Below are 25,475 nucleotides of genomic sequence, written 5' to 3' on the forward strand. Positions count from 1 at the left end.
GTTCATACATGCACATACACGGGTTCAGGATACATGTTCCATGTCTGATTTCTTCACTCAAAAATAATAAAAAACTTGAACCATTTTCAGTGGTTGAACCATAATCCATTGTATGGAATGTATTATTTTTGGTTTGATTCTCTGTAGACAAACAAATAGGCAATCTGTGGTGTTTGTCCATTATACACAATGCTGTAATGAACATCTTTGTAGACTTTAGGTACTTGAAGACCTTTAGGTATTTCATTAAATGAAATTCCTAGCAGTGGTATTGTTAGGGTAAGGACGTATATTTAACATTGCCATACATACTGTCAAACTATCTTGTAGAAGTTTTATACCTATTTACAACCTCATGAGCAGGGCAGGAACCGGCTCACATCTGGGTGGTGCTGTCTGTATTCTTGCCAGTGCTATCTTCCATCTTTAAGTTATGGATGAGAAAATAGGAGGAGATAAGAATACTTTGGGGGTGATTGAAAGTCGGTAGAAGCAGGGTGAGCCTTATGTCAAAAAGTACCTTGCATATGCACATATGTTCACCAAAAGATACGGACAAAGTATCACGATTCCTAATTGCTCAACACTGCAAACAATCCAAATATCCATCCACGTTAGGATGGAGAAATAAATTATGATAAAATCATGTGGTGGAATACTATCCAGCAGTGAGAATGAATGACCTACTGCATGCTACAGCATGGATGGCTCCCATAATCACTATGGAGCAAAGAAGGCAGACAGAACAAATTCAGTCCATTTATGTAAAGCTCAGAAACAGGCAGAACAAATGTGAAGCGTTGTAAGTCATGCTAGCGGTTCCCCTCGGCAGGTGTTGGCCACTGCTTATTCGTTTATGCTTTTCGCTAATAGGCATGTTTCCTGGTGCCAGACCTAGTGCTTGGCATATGGTAGCTTCTCAAATATTTATTGAAAAAGATGAATTAATGTTTTTTCACCTTTTAACAGATTTTGACCTAGGATTTAATATGAAGACATAGTGTTAATTAGTTGTGAGTTAAAATTTGGAGAATTCATACAAATGTGCTTATTATGATTTAAATATGGAACTTTACTCATAGGCCCTTCCTCTGTTTATCCTGTTGTGTGCTTTTGTTGCTTTTGTTGTTATTTATAAACCAGCCAGGCAGCGTAGTAGGGGGTAAGATGATGGTCTTGGGAATCAGACTGACTTGAGTTCAATCCTGAGCTTATTCCCCTGTGACCTTGGACGAGTTACTTAACCTTCCAGAAGCTCAGTTTACCTATCTATAAAGTGAGGATAATATTACAACTTGCTTGATAGCATTGTTGTGAAAATAATAATATTAACATGAATAATAACTGGCAACTTTTGTATGTTTACTATGTCCCGGGCACCGATCTAAACCTTTAAAACATGGGACATCATTTGTTTAATCTTTGCAGTACAAATCTATTCGTGGTTTAGGGACCTGTAAGCCACAGAGTTAATAAGTGTGCAGCCAGAATTTAAACCCAGGCAGCCGCCTTCCAGAGCTCAAGCTCTTAACCACTGTCTCTGAGTAGAGGGAATATTGTACCAGGAGTGTTTAGCATAGTCAGTGTGTGTTAGCTATGATGAGTATCACTGTCATTTTCAACATTATTATTAATTTTATTTTTCTCGCTTCTCTCTCCCTCTCTCCGCCTCTGTTTTTCCTTCCTCCTGGCAGATGTTTTCCAGCAAGGTAAGCCCACTGTCTCCTGCCTGCTTTTCCTTTGGTTGTGCTCTTTTGGGAGAGTATCATCTGCGTGCAGAGGGTTGTGGGGCTTTACATTCTTCTGTGGACGTATCATGGGAGCCTTAGGAGGTACCGTGAGGATGATGGCCTGAGGCGGCCTGAAGTGTCATCAGCATTCCCGGGCCTCCACTGTCCAGTCTCTGCTTCTTCCTCTGGACCTTGCTTGGGGGAAGAGTCGGGGCTGGACAGTTGAGACAGAGCCACTGGGGAGGGGCTCATGGCCGGGTGCCTCTCCAAGGGCAGGGCTGCTGTGGGCTTGTGAGAGTGGTGGGAGCTCATGTCTCTGGAGGGGATTGGGTGGAGGCCCCTGTCCCTCAGGGCTCCTGCATCAAGGCCAGCTGCAGCTTGGTCAGGGCCCCCATAGGCCACCTCCACCTGGGGCTTTCTTTGTCAAGCAAAAGTGTCGCTGACCTGGAGGTGTGGCCCAGACCATGGCTGGCTGGTCGCTTTCTGCTCTTCAACCCAGGGACGCCTCACAACCCCTCCAGTTGGTCCAGTGACTGAGAAGAGCCTGGCGAGGGTGTGCACTGTCTTAGGTGTTTTGCCAGCCACGTTCACATGTGTGGGGGAGCTGGAGAGGGAAAGTGTAACCTAGACTGTGTCTTCCAGTGCGTGTTTTAGTCCCCACTCAGGATACACAGCCACTGTGCTCTGGAAGACTCACAGGCATGGTCTTATTGAACCTGCTAGATACACATTCAGGGGCAACTGCCTCTTTCCCTTTCTTTATGGCAGCCTGAAACCACCAGGAGAAAGTGGCAGGACCTGCCTGTTTATATTCAAGTTGGGAAATACGTTTGTCGCCCACGTCCGCCACATCTTTCTTGAATCCCAGGCTGGCTTAGAATAAAAGAGACCGGTTTAAAAATACATCCAGGCATCCCATAGATAGCTTCCAAAGAAATCTTAACAGGCTGGCTATTTCCACAACGATTGTTTCATCCTAAACATGCAGCGTGTTATGGAGAAAGTCGGTCTGCTCTCTCTGATAGAAGCGCAGTTGCGGGTAACAATGAGGGGACTTGTGTTGTCTTTTAAGAGTCTGGAGTCATAGACCTACTTTTATAAATAATTCATAAATCCCAACAAGCCGTAAGTAATAAGTTCCATTTGGCTAGAGACGAAGCCATGAGCAAAATTGAGAAGGTGCCGTGACTGTGGGTGTAACGCACGTGCTGCTGTCAGGGCACTGGCTGCGGTGCGTTTTCTCCCCTGACAGATTGGGAGTTCAGTGGGATGCTCTGGGAGGACAATTTTTTTCAATGAACTAGAGAGCAAGCGCCCCTACCCCCAACACTGAATTGCATTTCTCCTTTTGATACATAAAATGCTCGAGTTAGGAAAGTCTTGCTGGAGCACGTGTGCCGAGGCCCCTGGAGGATGGGGAGAGAAAAGGTTGGTATCAAATCTGGCTTTTCTACCCACAACCGTGAGCGTTCACGGCTGTTGTAGTCGGTATGAAAAACGGCTTATCAGACTGCTTATGTCAAGTTTGCCTCCTTTTTAATCAGTCATGCTATTCGATTGATGGGATTTGCCTGTCAGGAAAAATGATATGCAGAGCAAAAGTTATAATCATCTGCAAATCACAGACTATCGAGACTTAATAGCATCTTCCAGAGACGGAAGCTGCTAGCTACCCGTGGCCCTGTGAGATGGCGGGCGGCAGCTCCCTCATAAGATGTTACTAGGGTTTCAGATGGGGAGAACTGAACTTGGTTTTGTGAATTATTTACATGGCTCTGGCCTTGCAGGACCATTTTGTACGGAGAGAGACGTTCTCTAAAATGATGGCAAAGAATCGCCAGCTGGTACCCCCTCCTTACCTTTGCTTCTGACCATTCTGCCTGTGAAATGAATGCTCAGTAAAACGTGACAGTAAAAATGTGCCAGTGCAGATGTAGAGAATGGACTTGAGGACACGGGGAGGGGGAAGGGTAAGCTGGGACGAAGTGAGAGAGTAACACTGACATATATATGCTACCAAATGTAAAATAGATAGCTAGTGGGAAGCAGCCGCATAGCACAGGGAGATCAGCTCGGTGCTTTGTGACCTAGACGGGTGGGATAAGGAGGGTGGGTGGGGGACGCAAGAGGGAGGGGATATGGGGATATACATACGCGTATAGCTGATGAACTTTGTTATACAGCAGAAACTAACACAACACTGTAAAGCAATTATACTCCAATAAAGATGTTAAAAAAAAATGTGCCAGTGACAGTAACATCAGACCAAAACAAAGGTGTTGCGTCTTACAGACAGAATCTGAAACATGACTGCACAGCATCTTCTGGGGTTAAACTCTTGTTCCAGAATTGTGCCGTTAACTTGAAACAGAGGGGCCATGAATTGTGCTAGCAATAAACAGTAGAAAGCTGTGTGGCTTCAGATGAACAGAAGCCACAGGGTCGGTTCTGCAGCCCATCCACACAGGACAGCTCTGAGGGGCTCTGGACTGACCACGCTGTGGGCACCCAGGCCCTGCTGCCCAGGGACTCACGGGCAGCCTGGGGATGCTGCTTTGTAATGTGTACTTCTGGCGGTGAGTGACTGAGGCCTCTTTGCCCAGAGGAGTCCCTGCGTGTTTGGGCTGCCGTGCACCGGGGCGGGCAGAAGAGGGAAGCAGGCTTGCAAGTTGACAACATCAGACGTTCTCAGAGGAAACCGAAGTTCTTTCCTCTGGATCGCATTATCTTTAACTTCCCTACAAATGAATCTTGTTACAGCAGGTGACAGCGCAGCAGCTACTGCCGGGCCTTTCTCTGCTGTATCTGTGGTGTGTGCACGTGGGAGTGGATTTCTACCCTGTGCCATTTTCGAGCTCATCTAGGTTCTTTCATCTGTAAATTGCCCCTTGCTGTGGCTGTTAGACCACAGGGCATGCGGACGGTCAGGGACCCGTGGGCCCACAGCTGGGCCTTCTGTATGTATGAGATCCAGGGCCACGTTTCCAAGGAGCCTTAATTGACCCACATTCTCTGTTGTCCACAGAGCTCATGAGCCATTGGATGGCTCTCAGGAATTCTGAAGAGCCACAGAATTGCTCTTCACCACGTCAAATGCAATTGGAAATGCTGTACGTGCACACGTGTCTAGAATCTCGAGTTTTAGAGCACTTCTATACCGATTATTTAATAAGTCAAGACCACAAACACAGACACACGCACACACAGCTCATTTGAAGTTACTGAAGCACCTTTGAATGCTCACCAATAGGCTTAGCCTTGATTCTGAAGTCGAACAGAAACCAAGAGGGTGGCTTGGAATTGAGAACACGACCTCTCAGCTGGGCATTTGAGAGCATCAGTGAGCACCGTGTAAAGGTTTCACCATTGAGTTGATTCTCTGCTCAGTGAACTGAAGTCCCTTATAGACTCTGTGCCCGAGAGGCATAGCCTTCCCTCCTCCTCGGTGCTCACCCGGGGCTGGGATCTTGCTATTAGAGAAATGTTTCTTCCAGCTCAAGTACTTTTTGATACCTTTCAAACATAGTGTGCTCGTTTATTTTGTAACCAGTAACCGTGTGCCAGGCACTTTCTAGGCCTTGAGGATAAAGGAGTGACCGAGACGGCAAAGACCCCTGTGCTCTTGGAATTCACAGTCTAGCTTCGGGAACATTCGGTGCCAAGCGTGCAAATTAATAAACAAGGCAAATTCCAAGAGGGGTACAAGCAGTGAAGAAAATATAATGGTGGTTGCGATAGAGGCTGGGAGGGCCGTTTTAGATGGGGTGGCCAGAGAACGACAAGGAAGACGAGCTATTGGAGAATCTGGGGGACCAGCTGCGGAACTTGCAAGGGAGTGGCCTGGTGGGCAGGAACACCCCAGTGTTCCAGGATCAGAAGGAAGCTGGAGTGAGAGAGGAAGTTGTATGAAATGAATGAGGAGAGGAGAGCAGGCGTGTAGTCTCGGGATCAGAGGAAGGAAGTCAGTGGTGGGTTTTAAGCAGAAGAGTCACCTGGTCTTATTTACATTTAAAGTCGCCACACCGGCTGCTGTGAAAATGCACCAGAATGTGTGAGAAGTTAAAACCAGGACCAAGGCTGATTGCTGAGCAGGCTCAGGCCGGGCTGAGATGGGACCCTGCCCACAGACCCTAGCTGCTCCCTTAGTGGGTCTCTGTGCCCCTGGGCAGTGGGAACGGATGGCCCCCTTCCCAGCCAGCTCCCCTCTACTGAGCGCCACACTTTCTGCATGTGTCGAGTCTTGTGCCATGACTTAAGGCTGGAAAATTATGCTCATCATTAAAATATTCCTCTGTGTGTCTTCAGATTTTAAAAAGCCACTTTTCTCCAATACATACTGAAGTGTATATCATCTGTATTACATATACTGATACATCATTAATGTATATATATTGCTATACCTAGGAGATCCCAGTTTTGCTCCCAGCAGTGTTGCTGCCTTTATTGAGGAACTTGGGCCAGCTGCTTTGCCCTGTAGCCTCAGTTTTCCCATCTGTAAAATGAGAGACTTGGGGATAACCCTGACCCAACGTGGCTTTCTGCTGATGCTCTATCTTGATCAGTTTTAAGTGGATTTGAGTTAATAGAGTACAAAATGTCCCATGCTGCAGGTTTTGAGTATTATCCAGAGAACTTGGGTAAAAGCAGAGATTTCTGAGTGGCTGAGAATTAAGGTGAAAAGAAATGTGGTTTCAGAAGTGTAACCTACTCTCATGGCCATTTGGAAACATCAGTTCTTTCCCACGTGGATTAATACTGGAATTCACACTGGATAGCATTGCTTTTACTAATCTGAAGAGAACAATAAATCATAGTTTGCTTTCTGGCAGCCCAGCCCAGCCCATTAATTGTTGAGGTGGGCTTGTGGTGACAGCAACCACTGCCATTTATAATGTGCTTGACTTAAGCTCTTTTGCGTATTTCAAATGTATTGGTCAAACTGCTGGGGCTGGATCTTAGGTTTCCCCAACCACTTCAGAAAACCCATGTGGGAACTTCCTTGGTGGCTCGGTGGTTGAGAATCCTCCTGCCATTGCAGGGGACATGGGTTCGAGCCCTGGTCCGGGAAGATCCCACATGCTGTGGAACAACTAAGCCTGTGCACCACAACTACTGAGCCTGTGCTCTAAACCCACGAACCACAACTACTGAGCCCGTGTGCCGCAACTACTGAAGCCCGCCGCACCTAGAGCCTTGCTCTGCAACAAGAGAAGCCACCTCAACGAGGAGCCCGCGCACTGCAACAAGGAGTAGCCCCGGCTCACAGCAACTAGAGAAAGCCCGCGCGTGGCAACAAAGACCCAATGCAGACAAAAGTAACTAACGAACTAACTAAATAAATAAATAAAAAGAAAAAGAAAAAAAGAAAACCCATCTGTTATAAAGCTCTGATCCTTTAGCCATGAATTACGGTCCCCCTGGTAACGTTACACATTATGAAATATTGTTTGCTTTATGAGTGTGGGATTTGGGTGAATAAATTAAAACTGTTGTTACCACTTCCAGGGAAAAACTCCAAGTTGTCATATGATGCTAACTAGTAAATGAGAAAAATGCATGAACATTTTTTATGGTGGAAAGTGGTTGGTTCCCTGGTCACACTTCCTATATGCTAATCTTTACCGTGTATATATATCATCCCCCATTCTGTCCAGAATCAGTAGAATATCCAAGTCATGTAGGAAATGCATCCATCTTTCCGGAACAAACTGAACAACATTACCATTTCATTTCATGTTGACTCACTTTGTGTGTTTGTGGTAGGAAAATGATAGGCATATTTAAATAATCACATTCTGCATGGGCTGTGCAGGGTGGCCTGTTCCCTGCCAGGTGGCCTCGGGTGGGCTTTTCCTTGTAGCAGATTCAGTGTCCTCACTCCAATCCCGTGATATGAGTTTCAGGTGAAGTTTCAGAGCCTCTCCTCCCACGTACTTGAGTTTCAAGACTGCCAGATCAATAAAGGGGGAGGGCTTCCCTAGTGGCGCAGTGGTTGAGAGTCCGCCTGCCGATGCAGGGGACACGGGTTCGTGCCCCGGTCCGGGAAGATCCCACATGCCGTGGAGTGGCTGGGCCCGTGAGCCGTGGCCGCTGAGCCTGCGCGTCCAGAGCCTGTGCTCCGCAATGGGAGAGGCCGCGGCGGTGAGAGGCCCGGATACCGCAAAAAATAAATAAATAAAGGGGGAAAGTTTTATTGTTGAGATGGTCACTAATAAGAAGAACAGTTTTTCTTTTTTAAATTTTATTTTATAGGGGTGATGAGGATGATAATGATGTTGCCAACATTTGTGCACCTCCTGTATTCCAGACATTGGGGCAGGTGCTTTACACACACTGTCTCATTGAATCTGCCCCCATAGTTTATGAAGTAGGTATTATAACCAATAATCCCACCGTACAGATGAGAAAACTGAGGCACAGAGTAGAATCCATCTAGTGATGTTTATATAACTCGTGAGTGGTAGAGCCTGGGTGTTTTTTTAGTTGAAAGACCTTATTCTACAGAACGGATATAGATTTTTGGAAAAATTGTGAAGGTGGTACAGAGAGTTCTCATATACCCCACATCCCATTTCCCCTGTTACTAACATCTTACATTAGTGTGGTTCATTTGTTACAACTAATGACCCAATATTGATCCATTATTATTAGCTAAAGTCCATAGCTTACTTAGATTCCCTTAGTTTTTACCTAATGTCCTTTCCCTCTTCTGGGATCCCATCCAGGACACCACATTACATTTAGTTGCATGTCTCCTTAGGCTCCTCTTGGCTGTGACAGTTTCTAAGACTTACCTTGTTTTTGATGACCTTGACAGTTCTGAGGAGTCCTGGTATTTTGAGTCTGTACTGTAGATGCCCCTCTCTTGGAATTTGAATGATGTTTTTCCCATGATTAGACTGAGGTTATGGGTTTTGGGGAAGATCACAGAGGTAAAGCTCCATTTGCATGACATCATATCAAAGGCATTTACTGTCAACGTGATCTATGACTATCGATGTTGATCTTTAACACTTGGCTGAAGTCGTGTTTGTCAAGTTTCTCCACTGCAAAGTTACTTTCCCTCCTCCTTTCCATACTGTACTCTTTGGAAGGAAATCTGTGCGTAGCCTACTCTTAAGGAGTGCGGAGTTATGTTCCATCTCATTGAGGGGAGGGTATCTACGTAAGTTACTTTTCTGCAAAGGAGATTTGGCCCTTATCCTTCATTTATTAATTTATTCAATCATTTATTTAGATCAGTGTGGACTCATGATATTTATTCTATACCTTGGGCTATAAAGCAATACAAATTTTATTTTCTTGCCTTGTCCATCAGGAGTTCTTTCAGTGGGCTCCTTGTGTCTCTTTGATATATCCTTGTCAATTATTTTTTGAGCCCTTCCTCAATACTTTCTGATACTATTGTGTAAGATGCTCCAAGTTCGTCTTGTATATTTCCCACCTCTGTCCTAGATTGTCATTTCTTTAAGGAGCACTGGTTTCTTTTATTGGAGAATGATGTTAGAAACCAACATCTGGGTGCTAGGTGTGCTTGTTGTTATTGGGGTGTCATTTCTTTTAGGCCCTCTCAGCTGGCAGAGCAAGGAAAAATATGTGTGTGTATACTAACCCATGTATATATGCATGTCTATTTCTATATGTAACCAGTTGTATCTATATTAAGTGTGAGTTCTTACTGGTGTCTGTAACTCTTATCCATTAACTCATAGATCAGCTTAGCCTCCTCCTCTTGCTTATCTGTACTTTCCCGCTCCCAAGGTGTGACACCTGAGCCAGGAGTTTGAACGCAGGTAGTCTGACTTCAGGGTTTGCAATACAATGTCTTGATTCCCATTGGAGGACTTTCTTCTACTCCCATTGGAGGACTTTCTTCTACTCCTGGTGAAACACGATCACAGATCCTTGACCCACACCAGCCCCCACAGAACCACCTGGTGCAGAGGAGTGAGTTTATTAGGTACCTATCTTAGTCAGTTCTGGCTGCTATAACAAAATACCATAAACAGGGGGGTGGGGCGGGGTGTCAAACAGCAAACATTTATTTCTTATGGTTCTGGACCCTTCAAGTCTAAGATCAAGGTGCTGGGAGTTTCCACGTCTGCTAAGGGCTGTTTCCTGGTCCATAGAAAGCTGTCTTTTCTCTGTGTCCTCATGAGGCAGAAGGAGGGAAAGGATCGCTCTGGGGTCCCTGTTATAAGGGTACTCATCCCACATGACGGCTCTACCCTCATGATATAATCATTTCCCGGAGGCCCTCGCCTCCTAATAGCATCGTGTTGGGGGATGTGATTTCAACATATGCATGCTGGGAGGACACAGACATTCGGTCCATCGCAGTGCTCCTCTGCCTACACGTCACACCTAGGCTTGCTCTCGCGACTGCTCAGCCAGTTCTAGCTCCAGAAGCTTCTAAGTGGGTTTGCCTTATCTCAGGCAGATTGCATAGTGCCTTGTTTCTGAGCGAAGGCATTTGTACTTCCTCCATAGCCTGGGCAGGCTAGGGAGAAGGCAACTGGCCTATTTATAATATCCCAGCTGTTGAGTGCTTAAGCTCCCTGCACCTTCCTTAGATTGAGTGCTGCTCACTGGAGTCCAAGACAGACCATCGTTTAAGTCACCGAGTTTGTCCTGGAGACAGATTATGAGGCTGTGAGTGTTTCCAGCTTAGGCAGGTGGGAGCATGAGAGGCCGAGCGTGTTTGTCTCTTTGGACTGTCACCCACCTGCCAGTTTTCCCCAGCTTTCTCTCTCTGACGCCCCTTTCCAGATGCCCAGGCTGGTACACTCTCCCCTCCAGGCAGAGGGGATGTTCTGACTTGGAGGCCTGCCTGTGACAGCTGCGTTCATCAGGCCCGCTGATGGGAGCACCTGTGGAGACAGGTGGTGCCCATTTGCCCATGTCCTCTGCTACCTGTGGTGCACTTGGTCCCCTCTAGCCCAGCAGTCAGGGATGGGGCTCTTGAACCCCATGATGTTAGGGAACTCCATTTCCATCCTCTCTGGAGCTTGGCTTGCTGGAAGCCGGAGAACATTACAAACAATCCTAGCTGATTCATTCAAATTTTTTGATCTTAGCTGAAGCAATCTTTTGGGAAGCATTTTGCCAGTTGATAGAAATGTGTTCTTTATACTTGACAATAGGTTTGGCAACGCGTTCTCACAGTGATGGCTGGATGTGGACGCTCATTGACATGCTGCTTTCTTCTAGGAGACACTAGGCCAGGCCTCCTCAAGCCATGCTCACCTTAATTTCTGGCATCCCTCCCCCATCTCGTCCTGTTTATCCCCAGAAGGCTCTACCCGATTGATCCCGAGTCTTAAAAATGCTCGTCCACACCTCTGTGCCTTTGGATCAACTGATTGCTTTATTTGGAATGCTTTCTCCTCTTTTCAGCAACCCTTGTTCTGTTCTGCACCCTGGCCTCAGGGGGGTCCCCAGGTTCTGCCACCATAGTGGGTGCTGTAGGTCTTCAGCCTGATGCTAATGCTTCCAGTGTGTGTGTGAGAAGCAGACTCTCGTTTCCACGCGGTCCTCTGCTGTCTTGTTAGGACAGTGTGTACAGCCACTGTGATGACAGTTTACCTGGAAATGGTGGAGATTTCAGCTCCCCTCGCAGCCCCCCTCCTAGAGATGCCCCTTCTGCTCACTCTGTAAAACTCAGCCGGAGTCTCCTGTGCTGGGTGATCCTGACTCACTCCCACCCCAGCCGGTGGGGGATTCGTCCCTCCACTCTGGAGTTACCCATCGCCTCCTCCCGCCTCTGGCAGAGCTTCCCTCACATTGTCGTAATGATCCGTCTAAGCCTCCCCATCCCACTCCGGGACAGAAGGAATTGTGTCTTCTAATTTGAGCTCCTAGCACCAGATGCAGTGCTTAGCACAGAGTAGGTGCTCGATAGATGTTTGACGAATGACAGTGGAACAAAACAACAATGCTCAGAGGAACCGGTATTTTGTGTGTCGCTGGTGTGCGTGCGTGCGCACACATCTGTGCATGTGCACGTGTGAGCCTGTACACAGACTTCTTTTATGTTTGACAGTTTAGGTTCTTTTTTTTTAATTATCTAATTTATTTATTTTTGGCAGTGTTGGGTCTCCGTTGCTGCGCGCAGGCCTTCTCTAGTTGCGGTGAGCGGGGGCTTCTGTTCGCTGTGGCGCTCGGGCTTCTCATTGCGGCGGCTTCTCTTGTTTCAGAGCACGGGCTCTAGGTACCCGGGCTTCAGGAATTGTGGCTCACAGACTCCGGAGCGCAGGCTCATCAGTTGTGGCGCACGGGCCTAGCTGCTCCGCGGCACGCGGGATCTTCCCGGACCAGGGCTCGAACCCGTGCCCCCTGCATTGGCAGGCAGATTCCCAACCACTGCGCCACAGGGAAGCCCTAGGTTCTTTAATAAAGTTGAGAGGGATGTTGGCAGTGTAGCAGCTGGTCATGTTGACAGCCAAGCCAAATCATTTTCCCGTCCGTGAGTCCAACAGTCTTTTTCCATTCTCTTCCTTCACCACTATTTATTTATTTGTTTTTTGAGGGGGCGGTATTTGGACTTAGAATGAATCAGCAGACATTTACCAGCTTCTGTCTGTGCGGGTATGAGCCGGAACATGGGATATTTAGCAGACACTGTTCCTACCTCCAAATGCTGACGGCTTCACTAGAAACTCACAGCCAGCCAGTGTGTGGGCTGGTGGGCTCTGTCCTTTCCCAGTGCTGGAGGAAGTCGTAGAGGACGGGGGTCCCTGGGAAAGGGGCAGAACTGCTGAAAGAGTGGGGCTGGAGATGGTTTTGAAGGAGGTAGAAGGCCTGAGTGGGCAGGACCAGGGTAGGCCTGTGGGTGGGTGGCTTGGAGAGAGGACAGTCTGAATGGAGGTGGAGACAAAGACAAGCATGGTGTTGCGTTTATGGAATTTCGAGAGGGCAGTGAACCCTCCAGGCTCAAGGTTGGGATCGGATGGGACCAGCTATGGAGCCTTCACAGCCTGTCCATAGCCAAAACAACTTTGTCTTCTTGTGCCCCCAACACTCCCAGTGTGACTGAAAAGATTTGGTCTATCACATGCATAGTATTGTTATTGAGTTATCCCATTTTTTATTATTCATTCTATTACTCCTTTTGCTATTTAAGGATGACCAATCAGTGTTGTTGATCTTTACAGTGAATTAGTTATGCCCCTGAGTTGATGGAATTCCAATCCATAAAAAAAACCAGCTTGATATTTTAGATAGCTTGAACAATGGTTTTCTTGGTTATTTTAACATCTAGGCAGCAAAATTTAGACTTGTTCTAGGAAGCACAGGGAAGCCATTGTAACTTTTTGAGCAGAGAAATAGCATGCACTGTGCACACGATAAAAGTGCTGTGTGTTGGGTGGCAGAGGATAAAGATGGGCTCTGCTTACTTAAGTACAGTGTGCCAGGCACATACTTTAACTCCCTTCTTCCCCAAAATAACCCTTTGAGTTTCACATACCGATTGTCTCCATTTTTATCCCCATTTTTCAGATGCTGAAATAGATTCATAAAGCTTACCTAGTTTTACTTTGCAGAGGGTCTCCCATCTAGTAAAGGATAGAGTCTGAATTCACACAATTGGACTTAGTCCGAATTCTTTTTTTTTTTGCGGTACGCGGTCCTCTGACTATTGTGGCCTCTCCCGTTGTGGAGCACAGGCTCCGGACACGCAGGCTCAGCAGCCATGACTCACGGGCCCAGCCGCTCCGTGGCATGTGGGATCCTCCCGGACCGGGGCATGAACCCGTGTCCCCTGCATCAGCAGGCAGACTCTCAACCACTGTGCCACCAGGGAAGCCCCTCTCCTGAATATCTTAAAGAATTAAAATGTAAATCTCGGAAATTAAATCCATGGGCATAGTGTAAACAGAGGAGGCTTTTGCAGAACAGACAAAGCTGTTCTTTTTCCTTGTGAAACAGCCATGGTGGGAAACCACGTCTGTATGCACAGAATTTATTTGAGATGGATTAAGGCTAGTGATGAGCGAATCTCTGAAGGATTGGAGGTGCAGTTCTTATAAGCCTGCAAAAGTTCAGCTCCTTATCTGAGGCTTATCCAAACCTGACGAAACCTTTTAGGCCAGCATGGAGGTTAGGGACCTCCAGCAGCTGAAAGTTAATATCCTGCATCAGGAAACCACCTGCATCGCAAGGGGAGGTCTATAAATTAATGTGCTCTCAGAAGGGAGGCTGGCTGTGGTTTGGGGCTTCCTGAGCTTGGACCACCCACTCTCTTTGGTGAGGGGATTACAAGTTCAGTCCTTCGAGCTCTCTGGGGGAGGGAGGTAATGCATCGTAGTTCTTGAGATCTTTTACCACCTTCAGTTCTCACATCAGCTCAGTCGCCTCCTCAGGCCTCCATTTGGACACTTGGACCCCGGAACATTCCTCCTGTAGCGGGCTACTCTTAGAGTCAGGCAATCACCTCCTCAGAGGTGCCTTCCCTGGCCATCTTTGCTGAAGATTTACCTCTAGACACTTTGCCCATTGCCTCATTTATTTCCTTACAGCACTTGTGCAAAATGGGGAATGGGTTGAATAGAATGCTTCTGAAATTCATGAACCCCGGAACCTCAGGATGGGACCTCATTTGGAAATACTGTTAGTGAAGGATCTTGAGATGAAATGTTCCTTGATTTAGAGTGGGCCCTAAATTCAATGACTGGTCATTCTTTTTTTTTTTTTTTTTGCGGTACGCGGGCCTCTCACTGTTGTGGCCTCTCCCGTTGCAGAGCACAGGCTCTGGACGCGCAGGCCTAGCGGCCATGGCTCACGGGCCCAGCCGCTCTGCGGCATGTAGGATCTTCCTGGACTGGGGCACGAACCCACGTCCCCTGCATCGGCAGGCGGACTCTTAACCACTGCACCACCAGGGAAGCCCACATTTTTTACACTTTTGAAGCAAAGGGAGTTACGTTGTAGGACTTTGGTGTAAAGCTTGTCTTGCCCCTTACTCCAACTTTTTCTCTTTTTTTTTGTAAATAAATAAAACTTGGTTCTTAAGAAAAAGAATAGTATATAGAGTATAGGTTTTCTAATATCCTTTCCTAGTGCATGTGCTGGTTATATGAGGATGACTCTGGCTTTTGGAAATAAGTTCAAGGTCATTCAAAGTTCATTTTGCTAAATAAAGTGAGCAAATCATCAGGTGTGGTATTGCCAGTCTGGGTCTGAAATAGGATGTAGTGTTAGGGTTAGCAGAATGGTTTTCCTGTCCGCCCCCACTAGACTACAGTCTTCTTGTTGGTGGGATCTATCTTAGTCATCTTTTTATCACCAGGCCTCACACACAGTCGGTATTTAATGGATGTTTGAATGAGTGGATGGGTGAATGGATGACTAATAGCCTTACGGTGAGCCTTATTCTGAAAAATAATTTTCTATAGCATTTAGAAAAATGTTTACACATGTACTTCAGAGTACACATGTACTCTGAAGGTACATGTCAGCATTCTGTTCTGTTCAAGGAGGCCCCTGGCTGTATGGTCATGGCTTATGTATTTGAGTGGATCAACGGTATATTAAATTCTTGTCTTATGTTTTCTTATGGCCACCAAAGTGTGGTTGCTCTATAATCTAGAAAAAGTATAGATACAAAGTAGAAAATTCACGTCATAGTAGACTGGCATTGAGGGGACTTGGGGACTTTTTGGGGCGCCATACCTAACTACTGTGTGATATCACGAAAGTTAGTTTTGCTGCTTGAATTTTCTCATCTATAAGATGAGGGGATTAGACATCATCTTGAAGACTCATCCTGTATAGTCTATTATTCTGAGAAATGATGACGTCAACCGCTTCTGCTTTGATACTCTAAACTGTTTACCTTGTCTAGCTCCCCCCCTGCCCCCCCCCCCCCCCAATTTGGATCTTTCCTTCTTAACTAGCTTTTAGGCCTCTCCTCCATCATGGCATCCCCAGGGGCATGGTGAGCTGAGGCTGGCACATGTATTTCATCTCACTCTGGACTAAGTGTTAATCACCCTGAGACTGCCGTGGGTTTTGGAGCAGCTTAGGACTGTGTCATTTCTGTGAACTTGCTTCTTGTTTGAAATAGTGGTATGAAGCTTTCTGAAAAGTCAATCCGAATTTTCAGGGAGATTTCGAAGCCTTATTCAAAAGGTTTCTAAGCTAAGCGTGCTGGTCCTTGCCCTTCTTTGTGTCTGGTGAGGATTCCCAGTGGGGAACAGCTCAGCGGGCAGCACAGCTCTCCTTCAGAAACTAATGCCTGTCTCTTTGTCTCTACTTTCCTCATTCTCTTAGACTTTAAAGATAGGATGGTAGACAGAACAGTGGCCCACCAAAGATCTGTGCGTCCAAATCCTTGAAACTTGCGAATATGTTATGATGCACATGGTAAAAAGGACTTTGTAGACATTTGCACCCATCTACGCAGGGGTGAGGGCGCTAAAACATCATCAAATACGGCTTCTTAAAAAGAGCATGGGCTGTATATGGAAAAGGTTGTTTGATAAGTAGTTTGTGATAAGAAGTGGAGCCCTAAAGGAGCCCCTTCCTTGGTGAGGCTTAGGTTTCATTGCCTAGTGTTGGCAAGTTTGAGTCTAAGCAGAATTGCTTGGAACTAGGTAGGGGAATATGAGTGCCCCACTGATGGTCCTTGTTACCCTTCCCTGAGACAGCACTTAGTTTGCCTTCTGCAAGAATACTGAGCAACTATTTAAAGGCTATCAGTTTGAAAGACACAGAATCAGCGCTCTGCCTGGCGTGCCATGTGTCTCAGTTTGACCATATGGAAGTATGACAAAAAAGATAGAACCAAATCAGTAGGTCAATTTAAAGTAGAGAAAAAGTTCTCCTAGAAGGCACTAAGGAAGACTCAATGGGGGATGTTTTTTCTAAACTTGGCTGTGGAAGTATAACCAAAAAAAGATAGAACTAAATCAGTAAATCGATTTAAAATAGAGAAGGAGTTCTCTCAGAAGGCACTAAAGAAGGCTCAGTGGGAGATGAGCTTTCTAAACTTGGGCAAGAAGGAAACAAAAACATGATTTTAGTGCAGGGGTTAACAAACCGTGGCTGCTGGCTGGCTGCCTATTTTTGTAAATAAAGTTATATTGGAACCCAGCCGAGGCCCTTCATTTAAATGTTGTTTATGGCTGCTTTTGCGCCATAGTGGCAGTTGAATGGTTTCCACAAAGACTATATGGTCTGCAGACTGAAAACATTTATTATCCGGCCCTTTACAGAAAGAGTTTGCTGACCCCTGCTCTCCTTTGCCTGCACAGCAGGTATTTGGTCAGCAGACATAATGAGTCAGAAGTTTCAGAGACAGTTCTCAATCTGTTGAGGGAATGAAGATGAAGATATCGATAGAGTGATGAAGTGAGCTTACCAGTGTCTCAGAAGGGCTCCTAAGTGTTGGAGTATCTTCTTAATTCATTCATATAGCAAAAAATTATTGATGCTCTGCTGTGTGTCAATCAGTAGGTTAAAGGTCGGTCATAAAAAAAAGAGTTTCTCAGTGGTTTTGTTTCTGTTCTAATTGTTGAGCATTGGTAATCCATGGATATAGGGTAATTCTCTGTTAACCAGAATACTTAATTATTCAGGAAACTGGTCCTGGATCCAGCTAAATATTGTGTACTTAGTTAGATATGGACAAGAGCTATACTAGAAATTTTAATTAACCTTTTAAACTCCCTTTCGATTTCTTCAAGATAAATTAGAAAGCATAGAGTGTCTACTGGGTTCATCCGAAGTGAGGGGTAGTTTAAAGTTGACCCAGAAAGGTGAGCTGGGTCAGGAATGATTCACTGGAGATGGCTTTGTTTTCTTGACCTTCTGGTGGGAAAGAATTCATGTGGTTAGTTTTAGATTTTCTATTCTCATTTATCAGTCAACTTTGGCAACATCGATTTACCTAACAGACCTAACTTGTAAATAGTAAAATAAATTCATGGGAATATTTAGAAACTAATTTCTGCATATACAGCAGGTTGAGAGACAGAAAATTATTAGTAACTCGTTCGCCATCCTAAGGCTTCTCATTTAAGAGTTTATAATGAGCTTCCTTTTCAGAGATTGTTGACTCTGGTTGGCTTTGGGACAGGGCCGGCACAGGTAAATGGACGTGGGGGAGGGCTACCTGGAAGCAGGTCCAAATGCAAGAGGACCCCCACTAGGCTTGGCTTAGAGACTGTCTGCATCCCCTCTGCCTGTCTTCTCAGGTAGCAGAGCACAGAATTTTCCCAACAAAGACAGGATTTGTGTCTCTTAGGAGACCGGTCCTTCTCTGCTGCCTACATCGGAAAATACAAAACAGATGTAATTGATGGTGAGGGATTGGTGACATTTCCATGAACTTGGAACTTAACGAAGCCCTTTATCTTTTATCCCCAAAGTATTGTTTTTTTCCACCTCCTCTCCCCAAAGTGTATTTGGTTTTAATTTCCTTTGAATGGTAAAGAATATGTTAATAGATTTTTAGGAATCAACTCAAAAAACCCCAAAGTCTTAAAAATCCTTTCTGTTTCCTGCCCCTCCCCAAATTTTAATAGCCCCTGGAGTGGGTGTGGAGGTAGCAGGAGTCCTTTGTACTTTCTAAACCTGCTGTTTGCACAAGTGGCTGTTATGACTGCAGCAAGATAATTGCTCTTAAAATGCCTTGGTAATAAAAAAAAAAATCTATTTTTATTTCGTAATCTTGATGCTCCTTGGCTTCCATTTTTCTAGGCCACTTTAGTAACTTCTGAAAATTAGCCTGGTGAATATGGTTTCCCAGCTTGATGGAAGAACGGCTCTTTGTCACGGGGGTTGGCTGTGTGTGTGGAGGGGAGCTGTGCAGAGATGGAGGGGGCGGAGTTGTAAAAAGGGTGTAGGATTTGATTCCTAGGCGGCAGCTGTTTCTGCCTTCACTTGACCACTTAAAAGAAAACGTAAAGATAGAAAGCGTACTTTCTAACACTCCCCTGGGACTGCCTCTGTTTCTCCAGGCTTGGCTGGGAATGAAAGGAAGCATCTCTTATTCCTTGACTGTTCTTGGTGCCCACAACTGGTTGCTGGGACAGCCACCTTGGATCTTCAGCACTGTGGAGGACCCGGCCACATTCATATGGAGTTTTCTGTGTTTTTATAAGCCATGCTTCTAAGAGGATGCGCGCAGCCTGAGGCTGGGTGGACAAGAGCCTGTCAGCTTTGAGAGAGGGGTCTTCCCCTGGGGTGAAGGTGCACTAGGCAGCTCCTTCGGATTCTCAGATGCTGCAGTTTGACTCTTTGTAGATTCAGCCTCCAAACAAAGCCAGCTCTGTATTTGCTTTGGACAATTCACTTACCCTTCACTAGACCATTGCGTTGGTCGGACTTGGGATGCCCTGGAAGTAGGGACTCCCAGGGAGGACCATCCTAGCAGAGTTTTCAGGAGCTGGTGCTGGTGCCGAGGGCAGGTAATTGAATGGTGGTTCCTGGGCAGACCTACCGCTAACATCTGGGGCCCCGGGGCCGGGGTGCACGCAGAGGCCTACCTCAGCTCCTTTTCTAGATGAGAGGCCTCAAGACACCCAACCTGCAAACCCCAACTCCCAGTCTCTGGTAGGAATGAGAATTTATTTGTTTGCATTAAGATAGATATTCCTGGCCCATGGGGAAGAGGAATTGGTCCGGGGCAGGGCATTCAAAACAAGGTTATTTTTTTATCAGTGCAGGCAAAAAGCCCCAAACCACTAAGGAATGAAATTACTCCTTAACTCATGGTGAGGAACAAAAGAAAGGATTCATTTGAATTCTGCACTGCTATCCAGACAACTCCTAACCTCCTGGTGACTGCAAACTAACTTGGATTTGTTCACATTGTCCTGATCGCTGAAATACCAGGCCTTTCTTTTTCTTTTAAATGCTTCAGCTCATTTGAACGTGTTTTCAAGTACAGTCCCCCCTCCGTATTCGTAGAGGATCCGTTCCAGGACCTCCCCTTGGATACCAGAACTCGAGGGTGCTCAGGCCCCTTATATAAAATGACAGTATTTGCATATAACCTACGCACATCCTTCCATATACTTTAAATTATCTCTAGGTTATTTCTAATACCTAATACAATGTAAATAGTTGTAAATGCTATGTTTTACTTTTCGGAACTTTTCTGGAATTTTATTTCATTTTTTCTGAGTACTTTTGACCCGCAGTTGGTTGAATCCACGGTGTGGAACCTGTGGATACAGGGGCCAACTGTTTTTGGAGGAGACAGTCTAGTAAAAACCTTGTCATGTTTCCCTGGCAGTGTGTGAGTTAGCCCTTCTTACAAGGTGGAAACAATTAAAATTAAGTCAGGCTGTAGGATGCTGGATGGTTTAGAATACGTGTGGCTGCTGAAAAGTTTATCGCCTTGTGCCGAAAAAAGTCATTCTGATTTCATTTTTGAAAGTTGAATTTAAAACTCAGAATATACTTTCTTTATAATTATGCTTCTTATTTGGCAACACATGGTGAAAATTTATACAGCCTATGAATATAAAAGAACAGAGCTGAGGCTCTAGGCTTTTATGGTGATTACATCTACCTGTATGGGGGCTTTATGTGCTTACAATTTGAATCATTTATAGATGCACACTCAACAGAGTTCTAGCATAACTAGTCCTGTGGGGGGTTTTTGCTGACTAAATGATAGGCAAAGCAATTTTCAACAAATGTCTCCCAGTAGGCAGTCATCATAGAAGCCTTCAAATATTGTTTTTTAACCTTAGCACTGACAGCTATCCAGAAATTATTGCATTGATACCAAACTGCCTTGCACCAGGCAGTTGCCCTTTTCTCCATGGGAGCCCGGCGAACTCTCAGGTAGGTACCTGCTCCCCTTCTCGAGTTCCCTTGTGTTTTATTTCAGGGAAATCTTTTACCTGTTCTTGTTCAGCTGTAGGTAGCCAGGCACATGGAAGTTTAAAAATACAGCAGAACAGTTCTCTGGACTGTGTTATTATACCTTTAATGCATTCAATTAACATTCAGAGCTTTGTCACCAAATAAATGATGCACATTGGTGGCCCAAAGGGAAGGAAGGGAAAGGCTTTGTGTGTTTTTTTTTTCCTTAGGCAGAGTCAGATCCAGCTTCCTTCCTTCTTTCTTCCTTCCGTCCCAGCTCCTTGCCTTTTTTTCTCTTTCAGAACCTCTTGTAAATGGCTTTTGGGAATTGGTAGATCCTGATTCTGTGTTTGGGGGAAGAATTTTTGAGACTTCTGGGGAAGGATTGAATGAAACACAGATTCTGCCATTTTCCCACATAGGAAGTGGAGCACGGGGTGGGATCCAGGCAGCACTCTGCAGGAAGAGAGCCCGCAGTGGGGAGAAATGGCTTCCTCCCACTTCCTGTCTGGGAGTATTGGCCCCGGGTGGACCTGGCCTCCTGGGAGCCCATTGCTCTTCTTGAACTTGCACAAGAGGGGTGTACTGCTCACCTCTTTTGTCTAGGTTGAGAGAAGAGCAGTCTGGTGACGATTAAGTTCTAGAAGTTTGATTTCAGACACCCATCAAGTTTTGGGTACCCCTGCTGTGTGTCGTGGTGGGCACTGGGTACTTCACGGAGAATGAACAATTCTTCTCTTACTGGATGGGAACCTGCTGTTGTGTTCATTTCTCTGTCAGCTCTGGGCCTGACTCCTGACTGCTTCCCCCAGCTGCATCCCAGTTGACACATGGGAGCCCTCCGGAGCTCTGGTTTCTCTTTTTGCCTTGCCTGGGGCTCTCATTATGTTTGAAATGCCTCCCTGGTGGGGGGGGGGGGGGCATTTGTCTTCTCCTAGAGAGCTATGCCCATCTTCACCTTCATCAGGAAAAAAGTTCTTAAAACCCTCTGGACTAATGCTTTTGTCTTGACCTTCTAAAATGATGAGTGCTATAAATGGAGAATTGGATAACTTTTATATATCTCTAGTTCATAGAAAATTCTGTCTTTGACTTAGAAAAAAAGCATTGTACTGGATAAAATTGGAACTGTAAGCTGTAATAGAAAATGAAACTCAAAGCGTTGAATAAAATTGGGGAAGTCAGTGGTTTTCAACCTACTTTCCTTATTTCTCTTGCCTAAGAGATGTTTCACTCAAGAAGTATCAATGAATGGCTGTATGAATGAATTTCAGAACCTGCGTCACAGAACCTGTGAGTCAGTGAAGAGGCAGAACCAAGTCTCTGACTGCAGGTGGATTCATTAACTGGTCCAGGAAGTGTGCTTAGGTGCATTGCAAATGCCCAATGGCTCGCCCACCTGTCTTTTTCTTGTAACTGTGGTAATATATGCCTAACATAAAATTTACCATTTTAACCATTTTTGTGTGTACAGTTCAGGGGCATTCAATATATTCACATTGTTGTGCAGCCGTCACCACTGTCCACCTCTACCACTTTTTCATCTTCCTAAACTGAAACTCTGTACCCCTCATACAATGACTCCTCATTCCCCCCTACCCCAGCCCCTGAGAGCCAGCATTCTACTTTCTGTCTCCATGAGTTTGACAATTCTATGTACCTCGTACACGTGGAATCACACCGTATTTGTCATTTTTGTGCCTGGCTTATTTCACTGTTGCCTACCTTTTTGGATCCTTGTTTATCATAGGCAGGAGCCTTTGTAGCAGGGATGCTGGTATTTGTTCTTCTGGACCTCAGCTCCCGTGGGCGTCTCTTCATATGTCTGGACCCCTCAGTCTGCAGATTTTGGCTTAAATGGTGTTGCCTCAAAAGCCTCCCCCACCCCAACCATCCTGTTGTAAGAGGTTCCCTTTCCCCTTCTTGGTCCCCATGTTCTGCTTGTTGCCCTGATTTTTCCAGTCTGCTTGTAATTATATATAGGTTTATGGTTTCCTTCTCATTGGCTGACTGGTCCACCAGCTTATAAGATCTGAGAGGGCTGGGACGTCTACCATCTAGATATCTATCTGGAGCGTAACCCAGTGCTTACTTATCACATGGTAAGTGCTCAGTAAACACTTGTAATGTGGTCAGAGGGTGAAGGAAGGCATCTCTGTCTCTAGCCTTGGCTGTGAACCCTTATGATGTCGTATGTGTGGCTGTGTTTTGAGTGCCTCAGAGATAAACGCTAACTCAATGCTGCCATTCTCCTTAGAGTCTGCACAGCCTTCACGTAGAGTTTATAGGACAAATGCTGAGATTTCAAATTGCCCCCTCTCCTAGCCCGACAAGGTTGTGGACTGCTTTGCTCTAGCCCCTCCACGGGTGTGTGCTCACAGAAGGTAAACATATTTTAGTACCAACCTAAATAAAACACAAAAGCTAAAACTGCTACAGGAAAGTCAATCCCTGTGTTCTTGTGCCCGATAAAACGCCTCTGGAGGAGCTCTTTCATTGGATTCTTCAAGCCACTGACTCCTAGGTTATTATGTTAATTGACTTTATTAATATTGAAAATAAGATAGCAGTTTTCAGGCCTGGGGAATTAGAATATAACTCCTTGAAGAAGGCTGAAGTCTTGGAGGGGCCTCACTGAACACCTAGTCCGGCTCACTCATTGTACGGAGGAGAAAATCGCAGGCAGGTGACATCAGGGGACTCCCTGAGTTCTCCAGAAATGCTGGCCAGGCAAACACTGGACCAGGGTTCTGGCCTCATGACCCCAAATGGGCATTTTTGAATGAAAAAAATAATGTGCAAATACAAAATATTCACAGAATATTTATATTCAGGAAGAGTTAAGTCTTTTTCTAGAATACTTGGTGCTTTTTTTAAACTAATGTAAGTATTGCCCTCATTGTTTTTTATACCCTTGCTGCCTTGAAACCTCATCTTCCATTGAAATGCAATGCTTTGATCATTTAAATAGCAGTTATCTGAATGCACCTTCTCACGGTAAAGCTCCCAGGAACATTACTGGTTCTTGAGAAAAGAACGGAGATGTGACCCTGTATGAACAGGTCATCTCTAGTTTTTGGGTTAATAGCTTGAAGGGGCATTAGATTGAGCCTGGCTGGTGAGCAGAAGAAGCACTTGAAGTTTGCTTATAGCTCACAGGGGCTTGAGACATGAACTGCTGTTAAAATTGTTCTGTTTCGGGCTTCCCTGGTGGCGCAGTGGTTGGGAGTACGCCTGCCGATGCAGTAGACGCGGGTTCGTGCCCCGGTCCAGGAGGATCCCACATGCCGCGGAGCGGCTGGGCCCGTGAGCCATGGCCGCTGAGCCTGCACGTCCGGAGCCTGTGCTCCGCAGCGGGAGAGGACATAACAGTGAGAGGCTCGCATACCACAAAAAAAAAAAAAAAATTGTTCTGTTTCTTTGAGGGGGAAGACATACTCCTTATAAATACCATACTTTCATTTACTGGGAAAATCTGATTTCTTTTATGTTCTGTTCACCCGAAATGCAAATTGGAGTTTACTTGCGATTAATTAAGCAGATGATACATGGCGCTTAAAATGAACATTCAGCATTTTCTCCTGTCTGTATACAGAGTACAGAGTTAATTGGATGGGAAACGATATGGCATTTAAGTGTGGATTTTTTTTTTAAAGAGCCTTTCCCCTTTGACTTATATAGATAAAGAATCTGGCCTTTCAGCGTGATGTAGTGTCACCGACTCATGTGTAAACCGATCAGCTGTGCCACGTGCCCTCATTTTGTAAGTGCCCCGCTCATTTGGCTGTTGGCAAGACCTTGCTTAGTGGTGCATCAGTAATTAGGAACCGCCACCACCTCTGTGTGAAGTAACGTGGCTTTCTTCTCTTGTCACTTAGCTCCTCGGGGGGTTGTGGAGAGTCACATTTCATCACTGGTAAAATGCAAACCGATTTGGAAAATGACAAGGTGGTCCCGGACTGTTTTAACTGCATTTGAACCCTCAGCAGTGTCTCTCTTTCCTGGGGACTGTCACCGGGACAGGAGTGCCTGCTGCCACTCCAGTTAGCGCCAGCGGTTTTCATGCCTGTGGTGTCATTTTGGGGTCCTGTGTCGAGGGCGTGGTCAAACCCCAGAATAGCTGCTGCTGGCTGACCCAGTGTTCTAAGGCCCTGAGAAATTCCCCCATGGTACTTCCTCCACCACCACCCCCTCCACTGCCAAAAAAAAAAAAAAAAAGAATAAAGGAAAATAAATTTCAAAGGCTCAAAACTGCAGCTTTCCTGGAGGTACACAGAGACCATGCCCGGATATCAGCTAAGGCAATGCAGTCCTGTAAGACACTGTGAAAGGCACAATAATAGTTACAATAATAATGGTGCCCAGCCTTTACTGTCCTGCTAGCGTTCAGCAGACTCTGAGATGAGAATGCGTGTGCAAATGATTCCTTCAGGAAGAGCTCCCTGAGGAAATTAGGAAGGGAGCAGGGGAGGCAGGACAGAGAAGTAGAAGAAGCCAATGAAGGTTCAGATGAAGGCCTCTTGGGGGCATGTGGGCTTCCGGTGGAAGGGGTGTCCCACCAGGGGTGCTCTCCGCATTGGTCCTGGCTCCAGGGCCAAGAAGCTCCCAGTTCAACGGCCAGGGCTCTGGTTAAACAGCCGAGACCCTGGGGTAACTGATGTGGCCAGTTTTCCCTGAGCCTCCTGTTTTGAGAACTCAAGCCAGCCTCACACCAGGGCAGAGAAGATGCACTGATAGGGCCTCATGTCTCTGCTGTGACCTCTGAGGCGACATTTCAATTAGTCCTGGGGCAGCCAGCCAGGGAGCCCAGCTGCAGTGCCACCTTCCCTTGGAGATCAGGGCCTGTGAGAGAGGCAGCCTTCTCTGGTGGCCAAAAGCCACCCCTGGCCTGTTGGGAGATTGATTTGGCATTGTATCCAGGAGCTG

The 25,475-nt window shown here is 45.9% G+C and overlaps 1 protein-coding gene across 2 annotated transcripts in view; it reads left to right on the forward strand.

The window, feature by feature from the left end:
• The window catches only part of GFRA1 (GDNF family receptor alpha 1), a 204,677-nt gene that overhangs the window by 55,157 nt on the left and 124,045 nt on the right, over window positions 1–25,475 (forward strand). Inside the window, exon 4 of one of the 2 annotated variants that reach the window (XM_060033556.1) lies at window positions 1,695–1,709. The exons of the other annotated variant lie outside the window; for it this stretch is intronic. Coding sequence (XP_059889539.1) covers window positions 1,695–1,709 — 15 coding nt within the window. The remainder of the gene's footprint in view (window positions 1–1,694; window positions 1,710–25,475) is intronic. 2 annotated transcript variants of the gene reach the window in all.

Source organism: Delphinus delphis, chromosome 16, assembly GCF_949987515.2.
Source record: "Delphinus delphis chromosome 16, mDelDel1.2, whole genome shotgun sequence".
NCBI lineage: Eukaryota > Metazoa > Chordata > Mammalia > Artiodactyla > Delphinidae > Delphinus > Delphinus delphis.